At 39.4% G+C, this 21,685-nt stretch overlaps 1 protein-coding gene across 8 annotated transcripts in view; it reads left to right on the forward strand.

Annotated features, from left to right (window-relative positions):
• The window catches only part of ank1a (ankyrin 1, erythrocytic a), a 96,068-nt gene that overhangs the window by 69,146 nt on the left and 5,237 nt on the right, over positions 1-21,685 (forward strand). Inside the window, exons 31-44 of one of the 8 annotated variants that reach the window (XM_058374371.1) lie at positions 41-245; positions 950-1,046; positions 3,003-3,231; positions 3,597-3,725; positions 3,895-4,014; positions 4,120-4,204; positions 4,334-4,408; positions 5,462-5,593; positions 6,066-6,203; positions 10,926-11,556; positions 11,907-12,246; positions 17,406-17,489; positions 18,610-18,750; positions 20,692-20,796. In XM_058374371.1, coding sequence (XP_058230354.1) covers positions 41-245; positions 950-1,046; positions 3,003-3,231; positions 3,597-3,725; positions 3,895-4,014; positions 4,120-4,204; positions 4,334-4,408; positions 5,462-5,593; positions 6,066-6,203; positions 10,926-11,556; positions 11,907-12,246; positions 17,406-17,489; positions 18,610-18,750; positions 20,692-20,766 — 2,481 coding nt within the window. In that variant the 3' untranslated portion in view covers positions 20,767-20,796. Of the gene's footprint in view, positions 1-40; positions 246-949; positions 1,047-3,002; positions 3,232-3,596; positions 3,726-3,894; positions 4,015-4,119; positions 4,205-4,333; positions 4,409-5,461; positions 5,594-6,065; positions 6,204-10,925; positions 11,557-11,906; positions 12,247-12,987; positions 14,222-17,405; positions 17,490-18,609; positions 18,751-20,691; positions 20,797-21,685 lie in introns of those variants that run through there. The other 7 variants (XM_058374373.1, XM_058374372.1, XM_058374374.1 and 4 more) reach the window with 7 other exon arrangements.

Raw genomic sequence — 21,685 nt, forward strand, 5'->3', positions numbered from 1 at the left:
CCCTACACCCATTCCTTTTACTGCTATACCTGGTGCTCAGGCCCAGCCGGTTCCTGATGAGCTGGTGGCCAAGCTGCTGGGGAACCAGGCCACCTTCAGCCCCGTGGTGACTGTGGAGCCGAGGCGCCGTAAGTTCCACCGGCCCATTGGCCTGCGCATCCCACTGCCTCCATCCTGGAGGGAGAGTCCACGAGATTCGGGCGAGGGTGACACTACCAGCCTCCGACTGCTCTGCAGTGTCATTGGTACGACACGACTAATCCCAGGGACACACTTGGTTCAGAAGAATTAATGTGAATAATGAGAAAAAGGATAATAATAATAACATGTTTATCTTTTTTCAACATAATGTCCATTTTGTTCAAAGCAAGTGTACAGATTCCTGTAGAGAAATAATTGACTACATATTAATTTATGTTTAAGGTTTTCATTTGATCCATACTCATAAGCATACTTGTAAACATTTTACAATGCCTATATATGCTTATAGCTTGATCAAATTTTTTAAATTAAAATGGTTTAATAGTAGCAGAATGTACAGTACATATAATATAAAGCTACTTAATGCTGCAGAGAAAAATATGAGGAAATGATATAATATGCTAGCTAGTTTGAACCACAGGAATAACCTGATATAAATTATGAATATATTGTGCAATGACTATGAATTGGACCAGTAAGAAAGTCTGAAAGGCCATGAACAGAGTTTCACTGGTTTAAGAGCGTTTAATCCTTCTGATTATATTGTGAAAATTCAATGTATCTTGAAGCGATGGTGATTCTGATGAATAGCATGTAATGCTTGATGAATTTAATGGTGTATCTTTTATTAGTGCATTCCTAGTCAGCATAGCACAATAATATCCCATTAGGGACAATATCCCATTTCTGAGATGGCTTGTTCATTAAGCACAAATTTAGTTAACATCAGCTGTTCTACATTCCTTAGGTGGCACCGACCCAGCACAGTGGGAGGATATCACTGGTACAACCAAGCTTATATATGCTAATGACTGTGCCAATTTCACCACCAATGTGTCTGCACGGTAAGGTAACCATGTGCATGAAATAAGAGCTGTACTCTTCAGTATATTCTTGGAAGACGCCTTTACACAGTCATAGGCAAGACTAGCAATAACAAGACCAGGATATAACTATAAAGATGAGACAGTGGTGTAAACAGTACCACACAAAAGGCTTAGCATTGTGAGTCAGTTTGTCAGTGTTATCAAGTTCTACAGAAATCAGTAGAGGTCACAAGTTGATAGCCACACCACTCTAACAACCTGCATTCCAGTGCCTCCCTGTGGTGGTCCTCAACCTGGATTCTGATGGTTCTCACTTTATCTGTGTATAGTCAAAGCCACAAGCTCACACTGCATCTGAACCACATATCACCCACCAGTCACAAGCCTGGCTGGTAATCAAGAATGCACTGAAAGTGGGCATGTGAAATAAGGAGTTCTGGGCACATTTGGCTTATGGGAGATTTGCAGCTGCCCCTTCTGGTTTGGCAATAACTGTGGAGATCTCAGATTTCCTGTTCATTCTCTTTACCAGGTCACTGGAGAGTAATATTCACACTTGGATGCTCATTAACTGCCCTCCGCATGTGTGAGGAAAACTGTATACTTTAATCAGAGACATTATCCTCAGGAGGCTTCTGTAGTGGGAAGGGAAGGGAAGGGTGAAGAACGAGCTTCCATGCCTTAGAGAACCAAATGACCATCCTCTGTAATGTGTTATTACTTTCACCAAAGGTTGCAACCAGAGCCATTTGAATATGTGCGTCCATCCCAGCTGGCAGCTGATAAATTATGTCTGGCTTGAGAACCTTGGGTCCAGATTTATAAATACAAAGAGCGAACACCTTGAGATATGAGATCATGGGCAATGTGTGTTAGTAAAACAGAAATGAGAGAAAAACAAGGAACAGCTGGCTTGGAAGAATGCTTGATTCTGGTTTCTTTAATGTTACTTTGTTCTGTCAAAGTTCTACCTGCAGTCTATCTCTCCTACCTGTATACAGTAATCAGTTTCCCTGACTGAGACACATTAGCTGAACAATTGCTATGCAAGGCAAATGGAAACAAGAGACTTTCCACTGAATGATTACCAATACAAATTTGGTTGTAGTTTGTGGATGTTCATGGCCACAGCAAACTGTGGGCCACAGTAATCGGACTGAAACATTTATTATGACAAATCCAAATGTTCAAATAAGAGAAGACTAGGCTCATCGGCGCTTGTCAGGATAATACACACCAACAGTTGTGTATTATGTGTGGGTGAAGACTCCCTTTAGTTAACTCCCATTTACAATACTACTGGTTTAGCCAAATAGATCTTTGAATCTTTTAGATCTTTGCAGTGTTTGCCTTCCTGGCTACCCTCTGGAGATATTTCGAGGATCTGAGGACTGATTACGATGAATTTCTCTTTGTAGTCATGGTACGAAACTGAGCTGTATACTCATAAGCTCTCTCCCTTCCTGAACTTGAGTAGCTGTCTGCCTTCCTTTGGTAAAATGTACCTCATAACCCCATACCTCATCTCCCTGACATTCCCATGATAGCTGTGGTCTATTCACCATTGAACAGAGACATTAAGAAAACAGTTAAAAAATGTTAAGTAACCTGAACTTGATTCCCTGCAAATGAGGAGGTAGGACCCACGAACATAACCAAAAAAGATTATAAGTAAAATGACGATTGTTAAAAATAAAATAGTCAATATCTAACAAGATATTCAAAGCAGAGAAACCCCAGAAGTAATAAGGGGTCATCATGAACAGCATTAATGACATTGGTCATGCATTGACTTGGTCATTGGCTGACTGCATACAATAAAGTAACATATGGAAAGGCAAAACAGATCAAGACATAATCAAGTAATAACTGGAAACGTAAATATATTTAACCAGTCTCTTGGAGCCAGAATGCTGGATTCTTTTTTCACAGAAATGATCTTCCTATGCTCTTTCTTTTCATTTTTCCCCACAGTTTTTGGCTAGCAGACTGTCCACGGACTGCAGAAGCAGTTTCCTTTGCTAACCTGCTGTACCGTGAGCTGTCAGCTGTGCCATACATGGCTAAATTTGTAGTGTTTGCGAAGATGAATGAGGCCCGAGAAGGTCGATTGCGCTGCTACTGCATGACTGATGATAAGATGGACAAGACCCTAGAGCAACATGAGAACTTCACTGAAGTGGCCCGGAGCAGAGACATAGAGGTTAGACATTTTACAGTATGCAAATTGAGCTCATTCAGAAGCAGGAGAAAAACTCACAAGCAAACACTGAAGAAATCACAAACACTACTGTAGAGGTGTTAACTGATGCTATAATCATAAAGACTGTCCTGTGCTTATTCTAGGCCTTTTAAGGACTTAAGGAAGTAAGTAAAGGATTCACTGTGAGTTACACTTGATTAGGAACACAGATACCCTGTCACATGAGGGGTTGAATAGATAATTGCACAAATGAGCAGGGATGCAGGTGTTCCTATTAAAGTGTCCAGAGAGAATACTTGGGACTTGTCTGACTCACTTATAGTATAATTTTGTGCTATTCATTAACAATGTGCCATTATTCACAGGTAATGGAGGGCATGCCATTACACTTGGAGTGCTCAGGGAACTTGATCCCCATAAGGAAGGCTACTCAACAGCCCCGCTGCTTCAGCTTCCAAGCCTTCAGAGATAACAGACTTCCTGTCTCTGTGAAGGTACCCACTTTGTTTAAATGCATCTATAGAATTATACACCAGTGACAACTAATTCATACTGTTTATTCAAACTGTTCATATGTACTTTTACTGCGACCTCCAGCAATGGAATCCAGATTTTTCAACTTTGGTTTCTTCACTCAATGAATCCCATTTATTTCTCTTGTAGGTAAGAGACAGTAGTAAGGACCCCACTGGCTTCTTGTCCTTCTTACGCAAGTCTACCAAGTATGAGGACAGTCAGCAAGTACTCTGCAACCTCAATATAACCATGCCACCATGCATAAAGGTAATCAGAAGCATCTGCTCAACAATTTTATTTGCATTTATACAGTGACATACACTAATGTCTGAGCACTCAATATAAACTGTACATATTATGTGCCAATATCAGATTGGAGGGGGTGAGGACAGACGGAGGACACTCACCCCTTTGGCCCTAAGAGAGAGATACAGTGCTCTCAATGAACCAACTGTAGGTAAGAACAGATCTACATATAGCTTTCACACATGTCTCCTGTTCACACTCCATACTACTTCTGCAAATGATTTGAGCTGTAGCATTATACTGCAGAAGGTATGAACCAATGATGGTCTGATTTCCGCAGCATCAATGAGCGCCATGGAAAGGACGGAGTTAAAGATGGCTTTAATAGCTGAACATCTGGGATTAAGCTGGGCTGGTGAGTGAGTGAGTGAGTGAGTGAGTGAGTGAGTGAGTGAATAAGTGAGTGAATAAGTGAGTGAGTGAGTGAGTGAGTGAGTGAGTGAGTGTGTGTGTGAGTGAGTGAGTGAGTGTGTGAGTGAGTGAGTGTGTGAGTGAGTGTGTGAGTGAGTGAGTGAGTGAGTGAGTGAGTGAGTGTGTGAGTGAGTGAGTGAGTGTGTGAGTGAGTGAGTGAGTGTGTGTGTGAGTGTGTGTGAGTGAGTGAGTGTGTGAGTGAGTGAGTGAGTGAGTGAGTGAGTGTGTGAGTGAGTGAGTGAGTGTGTGAGTGTGTGAGTGAGTGAGTGAGTGAGTGAGTGTGTGAGTGAGTGAGTGAGTGATTGAGGGAGTGTGTGTATGAGTGAGTAAGTGAGTGAGTAAGTGAGTGTGTGTGAGTAAGTGATTGAGGGAGTGAGTGAGTGAGTGGTGAGTAAGTGATTGAGGGAGTGAGTGTGTGTGAGTGAGTAAGTGAGTGTGTGTGTGTGTCTGTGTGTGTGTGTGTGTGAGTAAGTGATTGAGGGAGTGAGTGTGTGTGAGTGAGTAAGTGAGTGTGTGTGTGTGTGTGTCTGTGTGTGTGTGTGAGTAAGTGATTGAGGGAGTGAGTGTGTGTGAGTGAGTAAGTGAGTGTGTGTGTGTCTGTGTGTGTGTGTGTGTGTGTGTGTGAGTGAGTGATTGAGGGAGTGAGTGTGTGTGAGTGAGTAAGTGAGTGAGGGAATGAGTGAGTGAAGAAAGGGGGGTTTGCTTATTGAAGTTTGTCTTATCAAAACTTATCTGGATCCTCATTGCTTCTTTGAACATTGAATTTGAATTGAATTGAAATTGAATTGAATTCACAAAATTGAGAAAATAAGATTTAAGATTACTTAAAATAAAATAATAGTATGTTCTAATGCCTTATAAAGACTAAAAATGTTTGTCAGTCAGGACTAATAGGACCAATAAATGTTCTTACTGATTTATGACACAGATCATGAATTAATGTGTGCATGTTCATAATTGTTTTATAATGTTGTCTCTATGTCGTCTCTCCATGAAGAGCTGGCCCGAGAACTCCAATTCAATGTGGATGAAATTAATAGGATTCGTGTGGAGAACCCCAATTCCCTCCTGGAACAAAGTTCAACGCTGCTAAATTTGTGGATTAGCCGTGAAGGCAAGAGGGCCAAAAGTAAGTGTGCCATCAGCTGTGAATCCTTTAGTTATCTAGGTGATTTGGAAACTATTACAGTCATCTGAACTGCTTCATCTGAACTTGTACTAATGGTGAAAATTCCCTTAGTTGAAAATTGAGTCCATCTGCAACATCATGATGTAATTTGTCAGCTGTATATCTTGAAATGGTGGACAAATCTTTTGAGGATATTAGAACACAACGGCAGAATGAATGAATGAATGAATGAATGAATGAATGAATGAATGAATTTCCCAATTCCCTCTGCTAATTCAGTAAGAATGATGAATCTCCTATATTGAGTAAAGGGCTATTTCATCTCATAGTTAATGTAATCATAGCAAGGTGAAGATGTCATGGATGGCAGTGAGCAGGTTTAGTAGTAAGACATCCTGGCTCATGTGGTATTGAAAAAGACAATGTTTGACAATTATGAATAAGATCAGCAATCACTTCTGTCCTGCTGCAGTGGAAAGCTTGTTCATGGCACTGAAGAGCATTGACCGAATGGACATTGTGAACATGCTGGAAGGTCAACAAGGAAACCAGGAACAGGAAAGGCGCAGACACAGTGACCGAGATCACCTCTCTCTTGGCATACCAAATGGTAAGAGATTCTTCATTGCCTTGACCCTCCATAATTCCCCTTCCCCAGCCACATGTGAGTCCTTTTACCCCAAAACCAGGCTTCTCCTCACCTCCAGCTAACAGCTACAGCCATTCCCTGGGTTCTAATCACTTATACTTGATAATGTAGCTCAGATCATTTATGTCATCATTATTCTGCTGTCACCAGGACCAGGGCTAAGGACATCCCTACAAGCCTGCTTACATCTTTCTCAATCTGTCCGATGCTAATCAAATTTAATGTCCATTATTAAGTGTGTATGGCTATGTTCGCTCATGCTTCACACCTGGTGAATTAAATTACTAGTAAATTAGTTGTTTTTATGTCCACACTTATCTAGTACACAAAAATTACCATAAAAATTACCATAAAAATCATGAAGAGCAGTTATGCACATTGTTGTCTTCAATGTCTCTTGATGTGGGTTCAGAGTTGCATAAAGCTTACTGTCATGATTTGGCCTGCATCCTGTTTGTTTTGCCATGACCATGATGGAAAATATAGAAGTGAAGGAAATAGATAACCAAGATCTCAGATCTGGGCTGAGTTGATGTATTGGAACAAGTAGTTTAGGGTCACAAATTAGAAGTGTCAATTAGACCACTATATATAAAAATAGACCACTGTATATAAAAAATATATTGCATAAATGTTGGATCTTTATGTTACCTAGTTTGGAAGCACCAATGAATAGCTTTTGAGTGCATGTGTGTACAGTGTAAAATCAGTGTTATGTAACAATGGTAGCTCTTTATTAAAACTCTGGCAATAAGTTGCCCTTTGGCAATTTGGTTTCAGAAATCTCAGTGTAAATGACTACAGTATGACATGCAAATAGCTTGTGCTGAAAAATCACACACTAAATGACAAGAGTTTGTTTTAACAAAATTAAAAACATATAATCTGGCAGTTAAAGGCATACCACGAGTCCAAACAATGTGTCATCCCTCTTCCCTTTGACCCCTCTCTTTGTGATCACTGGACATATCATCTGCAGCCTAGCCTCTTCCTCCTCCACCTCCTCCTCCACCTCCTCCTCCTCCTCCAAACTCTCTGACCTTTGACCTCATACAGACACCATGTTGACCTCTGGCCCTCACCTCTTTATCCTTAGGCCTGCATTTTTGCCTATTTCCTTTTTTCACAAAAACACACCACCAATATTATTGCTTTTTTTTCTGTGATCAAAATTCCCTTCTCATTAGCTGTACACTCAGTGTCCCCTGCAGGAGGGAGGTGTTTCTGACCCTGTCACCTTCTGTCTCTGTCTCCTTTTCCTTCTCTCTGTCGTCTTCTGCTGTCCTCCTCCCTCTTTCTATTTTCTTGTTCTTTTACTTTCCACCTACACACCCCCTGCTCTCCTCTCTTCTTTCCCTGGTGCCTGTATGCATGCACTTGAGGCTCATTGCTATTTTGACTTCATCACTGCTTGTGCATGTAGAAGTTGAATGCAGATCAATGGAGTTTTTCTATTATTTTTGAAGGGCTTTGCCTGGAGACTTATTGACACATTTAGCATATTCATATTCCAACATGACTGACTGACAATCACACTCAGGCTTATGTATACACTCTCTGTAGGCTTGCAAACGAGTGACAAATTAAAGGAAAAACCTGAATAACTTACGGCTAAAATATAATTCATGCAGATACTTTAAGACAAGTGTATGTTATGATACTTTTGAGCAATATATGTAGCACTATGCTTTGTGATAGGTATAAAATGCTCTAACAGCTCAGTCGACCTTGAACAAGGGTCAACACAGGAAGAGGAAGAGTTTTCATTATCATTGTTTCAGTCACACAAGATGTGTATGTTTCAATAGGAACAGTCAGTAAAGTGATATAAAAAAGAATGCACATATTGCACATTCAGTGCCATGTATTAAACAATTTTTCTGAAAATCTATATCCAGAACATGATCAAACTGTCAATAAAAACACTGAAGGTATGTTCTGTTGGTTTTTCCTTTAATTTGTCACCCATCCAACTTTAATTATTTCACGGAGCAAGTTTTGCTGTGTACCTACAGTGTGGAGTCTATAGAGACGTGCATTCACACGAGTGTTGTATCCTCATCAAAACTGCTCTTTGTGCCCTCTGTATGTGTTTCTTCCTAAATTAACATAAGAATGCCCTTCAAATAATCTGCATGCTGTATGTTTTGCATGAAAGGCTGAGCTGAGTCGGCCAGCATGGGAGTATAGAGACTCAAAGCATTCCCACTTGTCCTGTTATTGCATTTAAATGAGAAAACAAAATGGTGTTGTGGATTTAATTAATGCTTTTTGGTCACTGTACTGTACTGTGAAGTTCTTTGTCCTTGTCTGTCCTTTTTTTTCTGTGACCTGTGCATCACCAAAGCCTTAATTATGTTCTTTTGTGTTTCTGTGTTAGTAATGAACCTGTGTTACTTTTTACTCATGGCTCCTCCATTAGCAGTTTGTTTTGTTTGCATTATTATGTGTCTGTTCTCTATACATGTATATATATATGTCTGTGTTCAGCAATGAACATTCCTGGGTGTTTGTGGTTCTGTGGCTGTGTGTCAAAGATTCCAATCTATTTCTTTATGTTGCTTTGTGTTTGTGTGTTTATCTGTCCGTGTGTGTATCTCTGTTTATGTCACATCAGTCCTTACACATTACTGCACATTAATAGAATGTTCCCAGTTAGACAACATTACTTTTCTATAACCACATATGTTGCATTGTGGGAATGTTTTTTTATTAAAAACAAAAAAGAGACCATTCTTTTAGATTAAATTTGGTGATTGTTATGTGGGATACAATCTATAGGACTGACAGATACAGGGTCGATCACATACAGCAGTCTCTCTGGAGTGAGAATGTAGCCAGCTGGTGTCACTGATATCCTTTGCACTCTCAGCATATTCCCAACTACCAACTGTATTACACTCAGCTTCTTCTTTCAGATACTAAGGGACAAAAATACAGCCTCCCGAACTGCAATCCCTCCCCTATAACCCCCCCACCCCCAACACCACTTCCCCACCCTCAACACACACACATGCATTTTAACACATAAAATAAAAACCTAAATTACAGTGTAATCTACAAAACTTCAACTTGCTTCCAAGGCATATATCATTTACCTGTCTACTTATATCTTTATTAGCAATCTTCAATAATGCTCTTCATTTTTAAAGCCTACCAACTCTACCAACTCATACTGCTGTCTTTTTGTTGATATTTGAAATATTACCATTTAGAAACTGCAATGAATAAAATAAAAAAAAACGCAAAAACATAGGTCGATTGAATATACTAGCGTTTATATAACATTTTACATTTCTGTATAGGTTTAATGCATAGGCATTTAAGTTTTAAGATATTTTTTGTAGCTTTATCAATCAAAGGTTTTTTTCAAGGTCAATAAACCACAACAGTTAACAGTTTTTGATGCCAATGTATCATACAACCTGTTTTGCTCAAACCAGAAATAAACTAAAGGCCACTTTTTTGGTTAATGTGATATTCTCGTTCAAAGTATATCATAACACACAGTAATAGTAAACATCCTCAGGCATTTAGGTCATGTGAGGAAGTGTATTCTGCCACTGAATTCACATTCCAGGGCCATGTGGTAAACGAAACCTTGTGTTGCGTATTGCGTATAAGTTTTATCAGCACAAGTCCGTAAAGCAGGTCGGGGGTTACAGACTGGTCAAACAGTTCAGTTGCTTTTTTCATGATAACAACACTGGTTTGCCCAATATACAAAACACCCTGGAATTATTTTAGAATGTGGATCTTTGTATTGTGAAGACTTTTTTCGGTGTATTTCAGAGAATTGAGACCTTATCTTTTAGCTCATTTTAGTGCAAGCAAAGGCAATTTCTTTCATTTAAAATATGACTGCCATAATAGATATGCATCCATCATATGTATCTCCATGTAAATATCATATCCATGTGTTTCTTATTACTTATTTAATGTATTGTCAACTACCAAATGGGTATGACTTACTAAAAAATAATTATGTCATTTTTTAATTTTCGTTCTTGGATTTTTTTTTTTTGGTTTGTTGGATGGTGGAGGGTTTTGTGATTTAACCATTAGTTGCTTTTTGTCATTGGATTTGCCAACAGTTATAGCATTAAAGCATCCTGCATCAAAAAAAAAGATTTCCATAAAATTGGCATATGTACGGTTTTAATATATGTGTGGGAAAAACAGACACGTAAACCTGAATATATGATTGCTTGCATGCATGCTCTGCACTTTGACATTAATTAGAAATAATATGACTTGGAGAGAAAGCGCATGACAGCATTATGCACGTATGTCTATGAGCAGGTGGTGTGTCCCAGATCTGAAAGGTCTGTAGGGGTGTCTTTGCTCCCTGGTTGCTAACAGATAATCATTAATCCTCTGCCCTTTTCTCTGGTGGCAGTAACCTGTAAAGTGTCAGACAGTGGAACAGCCCCGGTATTTGTTAGATAATAACTTGTGTATTGGATGCTGTCCCCCCGCTGCCTGTACTCCTGCTGTTGGCTGGTATGGCTTGCAAGAAGCTTCCCATTCCATCCCACAACTCCAGGTTATACTTACCTTTCTGCCCTTGTGACCTTTCCTACCCCACCCTTCCCTGGTTCAGAGCACACCCCTCCTAGGGCCCTAAGGAGGGGATAGGGTGGGGAGGCGCATGTCAGTGTGCCTCTCTCTTTGTCACTCCAGGTTATGGACTGGTGGTTCAGGACGCGTTGGTCTCGCCAGCCTCAGTGCAACACAGCCTGGCCTCGCCAATGGGGCTCGAGCCCTACTGGCAGGAAGTCTCTAGTATGGACGGTGCTCCCATAGCTACCACTGAAGAAGACACACTTATGGAGATGTCCGAGGTGCAGGTTTGGCCGTCAGGCAAAAGCCCATGTCTGGTGGCCGTGGAGGACTCCTCGCTTGAGTGTAGCAACGCTGAGGACTCAGAGTGTCTGTCCTATGGGAGTATGGGCAGACCAGGCAGTGCCACACCAGGTACAGGACGCGGTCCCATTGGCCTGAGCGGGTCCGTTGAGCTGCTAGAGGACCAGTCCATTGGGGCAGACTCGGAATACAGTGCTGCCACTCCAGGAACAGGGGTCAACATCAATGGGCTGGACGGAGGTCAAGGGTTGGAGACAGATGAGAAGGCAGTGGAGGTTGCGGTTGGTGGAGGCAGGAATGTTTCAGAAGGAGACACTGGAGGTTTGGGAGTAAGAGGTGACACAGGCTTAGTGGAAGGCTTGTCTGTCATTGCAGGACAGCAGAGAGTTTATGCTCGAATGTGTGAGTCTCCTGGGCTAAGCCGAGTGGCTGATCGCAACGGTGACAGGTGAGTTGGTACAGGTATAGATTTTGTAAAATTTAATTTTTTTTTACTTTCTTTTAATATTGAAAAGGTTTATATGTTGGAAGAATTCCAAATTGACAATTTTGTCAGAAATTCCTGAACTTAACAAAAAAAAAAAAAAAAAAAAAAAAAAAAAAAAAAATATATATATATATATATATATATATATATATATATATATATATATATATATATATATATATTTTATGACTAGAAAAAATAATTGTAAACTGATTAGAACAATTTAATATCTCAAATTAAATTAGCTAGACATTAGTCCAAACAAAAGCTCTTTTACCATTTCTTTTACTAATTGTTATTTTTTATCTCAGGTCAAGTGGTGGTTCTTTCCTGTCCTACCTCCAAGAGCAGACTGGCCCTGGATGGCATCCCGTCCCAGATCCCACTCAGAACTGGGCAGGAACCTCACAGCCAGCCAATTTCAGACAGGCCAAGGAGTCCATGATGTCATCAGTGAGAGCAGCAGTGGATGGAGATTTGAGCCAGTCCCACCTGTCCCAGGAAGCTTTGCTCCAACCAGTACGAGACATGGGGCACTCAGAGATCCTACGTGGTCATTTTTGGGGAACTCAGCCTTTTGAGAAGGGCCTAGGCTTCCCCCACAGAGTACCAGACCTTCGAGGATGGGAAGATATGCACCTCAGAGGACAAGTAAGAGCTGGGAATTTGTTGGGATGTCAACACTCACATAAGATAACAGGGTGGGGCTCACCAGTATGTTGTGTGTCTGGCAATCAATTTCAAATGTGGCACATCCAAAAAGATATTTGGCAGCTCATTTGCACCTTTTGGGTTTAGATCAGAAAATCTTTCCAAGAAGGATAGGGAGTATTATATTGTGCTTCATTACTTGAGCTGGTAAGTGTTATTGCACTCCAGTGGTCAGTAGAGCATATAGCATTTGGACACGTCTTTTGAATAGTTGAAACTGATGTTTTTGTTCAGTACTGGCTTGAAGTAGAGGTTCTTGGTGCCTTGTAAGTGACACTCTGCAAGCTGAAAAATGTTGTTCCCACCTTGGTATGTGGGGAAAAAACATTCATGCAATAGTGCTGTCTAATGCTGATGATTACCTTTTCAAAATGGTACAGATGGTATAGATTTAACCAAGAAGTATGTCTGTATATTAACTGATCTAAAATCAATATTGTTATAAAAACTAATCGAGAACTTAACACTGTTCGTAATGTGCACTGTCATGTTACTTTGACTTCACTCTGCAAACAAGGAGTCGAACTGGGGGTTGAGAAGGGGGTTGAAAAATTGCATGATTAGGTAGCTTTTTCAGGAGTATATGGGTAATTGCATGTTGCCTCGAATGCAGCATAAGTATTGAAGTTTGGCCAAATTACTTGTTACTCAAGCGTTAGCTAAAGCAATGATATATATATATATATATATATATTTTGTTACAGTGATGTAAATTCCTACCATTTTCCAAATTGTATTTATTATTCTGTTCAAGTCATTAGGCATTTTGACCTTAAAACAAGTATGTTGTCCAGTTCCCTGGCTGCAAGCCATTTTAGACCCCTTGTTGCTCTTAACTTAAAAACATAGACATTATATCATAATCATAGGCTGATTGTTCACCAAACCACTCATACGTGCACACACACACACACACACACACATACACACACGCACACACATGCACAGACAACCCAAGAAGGACACAACCAGTTGGTGCCAGATATAGCACCTGTCGTTTTTCTCCTCTCTCACCCTCACTATGGCCTCTGCTGCTACTCTTGCTGTTGGGGGAGGGATTATATGAGATATATTTGGATTTGAATAAATGGACAATAAGGTCATTGACTACAGTTGCATCTAACGAGTGGATAAATATCCTATTATTCTAATATGTGTGAGCTTAACACTGTAAACATTTTGAACAGAGCCAAATATGTTAGAATGGCAAACCACTGGCTTCCTCATAACCGGCTTTGCTTCAACCGATTCAAAAGATTGAATTTGATGTGTTTCATTAGTCTCAAATCCAGACAGTAAATGTGATGTGTACATGTCGCTTCTGCTTATGTCCTAAATGTAATATCAGTTTTACTTTGCCATTCAGACATGGTGTTAAATGAGTGACTGCTGCAGGTCACATGAGAGTTGGGTGTTTTTAGTAGAGAGAGAGAGAGAGAGAGAGAGAGAGAGAGCATTTGTTGGTTATTGGATGAACACTTCTCACCACCCAGCTGAGAGAGCACAGAGGAAAAGAGACCACTAGACCACCAGGAGAAAGAGGACTAGGACGGGAATGGACTCTGACAAATGACTGTCAGAAGAACAGTAATGAGGAAACGGAAAAGTTAAGCAAATCCTGTGGTGTTTTTGAGGGTCAGAAGCAGTGTGACCTGAGCAACTACACGTGTGTGTGCCCGTGATTGTGCGAGACGTGATGTGGACTTTAATTACAGAGCTGCTTTTCAGCTTTGTGGTGCTGGCGTTTCTGGTGCTCAGCTGCCAGAGTGTGTTGCACATTGCTAGTGGCACCGTGCGATCAGTGCTCACTTACATTCACACACAGCTTGACCGGGAGTTGGGGGAGGATGAGAGCATGCCAGACCAAGAGGAGAACGTCACCACTCGAGTGGTGCGCCGCAGAGTTATTCTGAAGGTATCCCATAATGCATGTATGGGGGATGGCAGGGGAGGGGAGGCTGCTAGTTACAAGTGGAGCTTCTTGCCTATTCTATAGGAAATATATCACTCTCTCAGTTGACATGCTAACAGTAAAAGTGGACATTCTAATACCTTTAGCAACATTTTGAGCTGCTAGTACAGTTATAATGATGTTTAATAGAAAAAAATCGGTGATAAAAATTTTGTTTTCTGTTAGCTCCTAAAAACAAATGAGCACAAACTTCTTTTCACAACATTGTTCAAGCAAGAGTAGCAATCAACCATATTATGTCATTGATAGTAGTATTAGTGTGAAACTTGAAACTTTGGAAGCTAAGCATACAGATGAGAAGATCAGAGAGTTGGACACACTAAAGGGCTAAAGTGCTGCAGCATCACTCTTGCTAGAGGTAATGCAAGAGCTTGCTAAAATATCAGCAGGTAGTCAACAGGGCATTGTTGAAAATCGTTGATCAGAGTGAAAATAGGCCATGAAATAAGTTTAAACACAAGTGTCAATTCAAGCCCACATTGTCTCAGGTGTTGTGTTCACACTTCAATCAAATATTGATTATAAATCAGTTCAGTCTGCACTGGCTGTGTTGTTACTGTCTTAGAGTCAAATTCCCCGAGTCGACGACGCATGACACTGCTCTTGTTTGACGCATTGTGGCTAGAAACTAAACTTGCCTCCTATTACAGAGGAGAGAGTCTTCTCATATAGAAATGTAAGTCTTATATTCAGTTATACAATTCAGTGTGAATTAAAGACTGAGTTTCCACACAGCACTAACGAAATAATGTGAGCGTGATTAATTATATTTATGACAGGCAGGCATATTTATATTGGGCAGATGCCCTTATCCAGAGCAGCTTCATGTTAAATCAATGCGAATAACAGGCACTACATTGAATCTCATAACATATATTTATATATATATATATATATATATATATATATATATATATATATATATATATATATATATATATAATGTATATCAGTCATTCAGTATGCTGGAGGTCTGCAGCTGATAAGGCTGAGAAATATTGAGTCAGTAAACAACAGAAGCTGAGAAGGGGAGAGTTTATCAGCAGGCGTCCAGAACTAGTCAAATAATTATTGAACGTTACACATTTAATCTAACTCTCAAAACAAAAATAAGCAGGGTTGTGCGGTCAAGGGAGGCAGGAAATGTAAAAAAAAAATACTCATGTAAAGTAAAAAATAATAACAATAACAATAATAAATAAATTAAAATAATAATAATAATAATAATAATAATAATAATAATAATAATAATAATAATAATAATAATAAATCTAAACTTTTTTCCACTGGTTTGTGTATAAATGTAATTTATGTATGCCTCCAATCTTTTCAATCATTATATAGTCAAAATTTGAATTTGTGTGGTTTTCCTGTTTTAAAACAGGAGACGCAATGTGTTTAGCGGATTGCACTATCCCTCACAAACTGGATTGAGCGTGTGAAACTGTCGTGAAACTGTCTCTCTGTATTTCACCAATATCATGTTTGTAGACACTGTGTGTCCTCACTTTCCATAGTCTAGGTAATATATTTCCTTTGTCTATAACATAATTAGTCTTGCTGATCTGACATAATGACTGCACTGAAAAAGCATGAGGTGAGGCAGCCAGTACCTCTCCCTCACTGCAGGGGGCGTGAAAGAGCCCACATGTTTATGCTTGTCCTGTTGTTGCTCTTCTTCTCCACTGAGATAGCAAACAACTGATATGCTAGTTTAAAAAAAAGAAGTTAACTCCACCACAGCAGTCCACTTAATTTTATGTTTGAAAAAAAAAAGAAAAATTCTGTATTAAAGCTTAAAAATTTCTCTAAACTAGGCTTTCACTCAAAACAGGAGGTAATAAATAACCAGTAATCAACATGCAAGTTGCCAACTGAATAGTGAATTTAAACTACTCTATTAAATTCATATATTTATAAAGATGACTGAAAATAAGTCATTTCACTTACTTAGATTAGATGTTAATTAGAAAAATTATTATGCAAGGGTGGAATTTTTCTTCATGTTCGACATTGAAATAGAGACGTTAACTCTTTTTCCCAGAGGCAAAAAAATAGAATTTCTTCCTGTTTTGTTGTGTCCATGTTCAGCATTGAATGTCTTTGTCGTGTCACACTCCGCAGTGGTAGTTAATGTGAAACTCATATGGTAGTAGACACTTAGGGCTTTAAGTGTTTTTACCTAGCCTACCAGGGGCAAGATCTTCGAAGTAAATGGTGATAAACCCAAACCTATTTCTGCTCTCAGAGGGGCCCCAAGTGCTTGTTCATACGCATCTCAAATTTGAAGCCATTTGAAGCCTAAAAATTTAACGTTATCCATCAGAGGGAAAAACAAATGTCTCACACTGAAAGCCAACAGAGTTCTGATTCATTTTATATCAGACTCACAGCCAGAAATTCATTCATGTCTTCATAATGACTGAAAATGTCCCATAAGTCGACATTACCAAGGTACTTACATATGTGGTACTATTCTGAGGTAATTTTTTTGTGTGAAAAAAAACACTGAAGTTATAGTCTGCTGTCTACTCAAGAAACTGCTTTAAATTTGACATTTTAGTCAAATTAGCTATAATATTAGTTCAGCTGCTACACTTACGATCACGCTTTAGTCCAAATGTGTGTGAAAACCTTCCATAAACACGTTTTAACGGTCCGCTTCTCACCACTTTGTGCTTGTATAAAAAGCACAGCCAATAAAAAAGAAATAAAATAAAAGTAATTCAGTGTGCTCCACCTGTCATAGCAAACATTTACAGAACATTTTGGATGAATCCACTGACTGGGGACATGATGTGAAGATGTCTCAGTGGCCTTATTGAACAACGCATGATGTGCGGTTACAAATGACAAAACACTGTGTCTCTATAATGTATTTGTTGTCTCTGACCTATAAAAGCTTCTGCATGTTCATTATATTATATTCATCTTGAAATGACATATTCATCAGCTGAAGCAAGACAGCACCGCATTTGGCCGATACACTTGCTTGGAAATGGAAACATTCAGTAGCGTTTCTCTCTGTTCTGATCTACTTCCCGAAGGCTTTTTTTTTTTTTTTTAAATATTATTATTATTTCTTTAGGCTTTTCTCACTGCTTTTATGCTGTCATATATTACATAGGGTGATGAAGCTGTGGATCTTCCTGGAGAGCAAGTGAGTGAGGAGCAGTTTACAGATGAGCATGGCAACATCGTCACCAAAAAGGTCAGCTTTCCCATCCTACTGCCTTGTTGCTCGCAGCAAAGTCACTTCAACATTCATCAACTCAAATGAAATAATCATTTTTTAACAGCTGTGACAAAATGATTAGTGCAGTAGTAATCATTTTGTTCACTGTCACTGTTCTGTACATCAGTGATTGAATGACAATATGTTCAAATGTTGATGTGTCTCCTGAGGGGCTAGAATGCCTGGCCCACACTATGATATTGAAACGAAATGGGAGCCATTACTGCTACAATGACATTAATAATTTTTAGCTCTGGAAAAAAAGAACTCCACCCACTTTTATACCATGCTTAAAGGTTCCTATGAGTGATTCTTATTCAGTACAGTAAAATGCCTTATGAGCAAACAACTTCAGACCAAAACAAACAGCTCAGCATGGCTGACTTTATGGTTTTTCATGCACAGCATCAAACATACTCCACACTACAGGATGCTGAGTCATATACTCAACTGAAGTTTGATTTTTGTTTTTAGAGTGGCCATGACCAGAGCTTAAGATTTGGCTTTTTCACTCCACATGATCCTATAGTGTGGCACAGGCATTAAATCACCTTGCAAAGTAGGACTGGCACTGATGAGCCTTTTGTCATGTGGCAAATGTGTTGCTGTATTTGCCTCTTTTCTCTTTGCAACTGTTTGCCGATCAAATTTTGCAAAGATCAAAAATGACAAAAACAACACATGCTGAGAGCACTATTGCAATGCAGCACTCTTTTTTTTCCAATTGTTTTTCACTTCAGGTTTCATATCAGTGCAGATCTAATGAGAATGTGAAAGAGCACTAAAGTGGAGAAAAGGAGTATGGTAAAGGTCATGAAGAAATGATTCTCTTTTTTTAATGATTTGAAAGTTAGCAAAAAGGGAACAGGAGCTTCCTGGTTAGATTCCTCACATCCTCTTGATCACCACACAACTCTGCTTTATATTACACTCATCTCTATCACCATTTCTTTCTTTTTTTTCTTTTATTAAACCTTCCACACAACACAATCTTTTTTTTGTTTGTTTTTCATAGTTTAATGTCATCTCATCTATTTCTCTTGTTTTGCTCCCTTTGTTTCCACTCTGTCTCCATGGCACTCATCGGGTGGTGTAGGTGGTGAGGAAGGTGGTTCGGAGAGGAAAAGGTGAGGGTGAGAGTCAGGAGTTCATTATAGATGGGCAACAGGAAGCTGATGAGTTGGATGCTGACACAGAGCAGTTCATGGGCTATGCTGTCCTTGGCCGGGAAAGCAAGGTGGGCTTCTGAGCAAGCCTGGATCTAGGCTTCCACTTATGGACTAAGCTTTACTGCCTTGTCTTACTATAATGAGTGCTATAGATTAGCTGGGCATGTTGAAAAGTACTTTATTTATCTTTATTCAATTTCAAAATGAGATTTTCAACTGGTTAGTTTAAAAGTAAATACTAAATTGTCCAAATCCTCTGTTTTTTTTTTTTATTACAATGGCTCTGTGCAATAAAACATACAAATAGAAATACTAAAATAGACAGATATATGCTCACCGTCCACTCATCTGCACCTGCAAATTTCCAATCAGCCAATCACATGGCAACATGTATAACATCATGTGGTTACAAGAGCTGCACTGTATGTTCACATGTCCACACAGTGATCATCTCTGTGACTTTGACTGGCATGGTCTCTAGAGTTTATGCAAAATGGTTCCTGCAGGCAGAAATATCTTGAGGAGAAGGCTACGGTACCTCAAATAACCTCTTTACAACCATGGTGAGCATAAATGCAATTGCACAACATGTAAAACCTCGAAGTAGTTGAGCTACAAAAAGCAGAAGGCCACATCAGGCCCCTCTCCTTTTCAGTCAAGAGTTCAGACTCACCAAAAAATCAAGAATAAAAAATAATATTCAACTCTCCAGTAACGGTGACTCTGTGACCTCTGTAATTTCAGGTTCCTGTTTTTTGTGAATATTAACTGAAGCTCTGGACTACCTGCATGATTGTATGCATTGCGCTGCTGCCACCTGATTGGCTGATTATATAGCTATATATTATATACTGTAGGTATTCCTAATAAAGTGGACAGTGAGTGTAAACTATAATAAAAGGCTGATATGACATGAAAGAAATATGTTGCCTCTTATGTTCCACTGTGTGTTATTTGTTTTTATGATAGAACTATTAAGTTACAGCTAATTTGAAGAAAGCATCATTAACAAAGCATGTTATAATCAGTAATAAACACTCAGTAACTCTGTTTCCACTGAGGTTCCTTTTTATCATGTTACAAACATTAGCTTAACACTATTAAAGGCCAAATGGAGTTATTTAACGATCGTGAAATAATTAACAACTCATTAACAGATGATATTCAATTCAAATGAAGGAAATGAAGGATTTTACAATCAAAAGGATTCAAGTGAATTTTCATGAGCGTCCCAAATCGCATCATGGTTTTGTTTTCCCCAGCATGCACAAGCCGTTCATTTTTAATCACCTCATTTTCATTTTGTCCCAGGAGGAGGAACCAATCACAGTGAACATTAAAAAAAAGAGAGCATTATCCAGTGGCATTCACTCAGAATGTACAATAAATCTAAACCAGTTTCTTAATAATAGCGCAATCCAGTTGAAGAACATCTTTATCATCCTTAAATCTGCCTCCCAAAAAAAAAAAACGACAGTGAATCTGAGGTAATGGCAACCAGTCATCTATTTTTTAGTCCCTTTACCACACATCGTACCTGCTGTGTATCGATGGCGTCTTGTTTCCTGGTAAATTTCCTGTTAATCTGGTTCCTCTTTGTGGGATCCAAGTGTTTCATGTAAGCTTCATTAAAACTCTTCTTTCTGTAAACTATAAATGTGTTTGTCCTTCTGCGTGCAGCACTGCTTTTTTTACCTGTACACATTTCTGATGCTTCTCCTTTCTGTCTCCCCTATTTCCATGTCACACTGTCCACCTCACGATGGACTGCACCATCTCTCCATCTCTCACACATCCCCTTCTGACTTTAACTGTATCTTCTGGCTTTACCGCTGTTTTCCTGATGCCTCTCCCTCTTTCTCTTTCCGATTCACATACCTCTTCATCAACACTCCATTCTGCATTTATGCCACTTTTCCTTGACCCTCCTACTTTCTGGACTGTCCCATCTGCTGCTGTTGCTGTGCTGCTCGTCACCCCCACCTTCTCCTCTTCCCCGCTGTTGATAGCCGGATGTTGTGGATGTGAAGAAGGGAGGGGCTCAGATAGTGAAATGTGCCACTTTGCGGAGAGTAAAGCAGTGAGCGGCGCTCGTTCGGCCGTCCAGGTACAAGGTTAGGCATGCCACTGGCTCACTTAATCCTGCTAACCCTGGGGATTAATTAGCCTTTTGAGTTCAACGTGTGATGAATATGAATTTTCAGTGGCTGCAAAATGACAGACAACTGAAGCCAAGCGCAAACTACATGACTTCCAAATCTCAGAATTGCTGAAATGATTTTAAAAGCTTATCATCTGGTGTTTAGGAGAGTGCACACTACACGATTGCTCACAGATGAGGAGCACAAACTACACAATAGTAGCTTTACACATTATTTCTTAGTAGCTTGCATCATCAGCGTTCAAACTCGTAATTTCTGTTGTGTAGCTTCGGAGCCTCAAATTATATAACGCTAAAACTGACTATCATGTTACTGTAGACTGTTTTGTATGGAAAAAAGAGAAATGTGTAGAAAAATAGTAGTTGTGGACCGTGTAGTAGTAGTAGTTGTGGAGTGTCTGTTCTACAGAAATCCAGAGATATAGAGGTTTATATGCAAAAACAAAGTTACATCACAAAACGAGAAGAAAATGAGTCAGTGAGCAGGGCTGAAGTCGTGTAGTGTGCACCGGACCAAACAGGTGAACGACTTCATCTGACATTTAGTGAAAACTAAATGTTAAACTAATGCTAATAGTAAACTAATTGGGGGTTTTTGTGTGGATTTCCTGAACAAGTTTCCATATTTGGAATATAAATGATATGCAATCAGAGGAAAGGTTTAAGATGCTTAATAAGAAGAATAAGAGATGTTTTAAAAGAAGGCAATTAAGACTGTCCAGGCAGAGAACACCACCAGTCCATGTACCAGATACAGTCTAAACATAACCCTGATTAACTACAAGAATAAGAACACTTTTACTAAATGAGACAGAGTTACAGCAAGCAAACACCAATAATCT

The sequence above is a fragment of the Hemibagrus wyckioides genome, linkage group LG22 (assembly GCF_019097595.1).
Source record: "Hemibagrus wyckioides isolate EC202008001 linkage group LG22, SWU_Hwy_1.0, whole genome shotgun sequence".
Lineage (NCBI taxonomy): Eukaryota > Metazoa > Chordata > Actinopteri > Siluriformes > Bagridae > Hemibagrus > Hemibagrus wyckioides.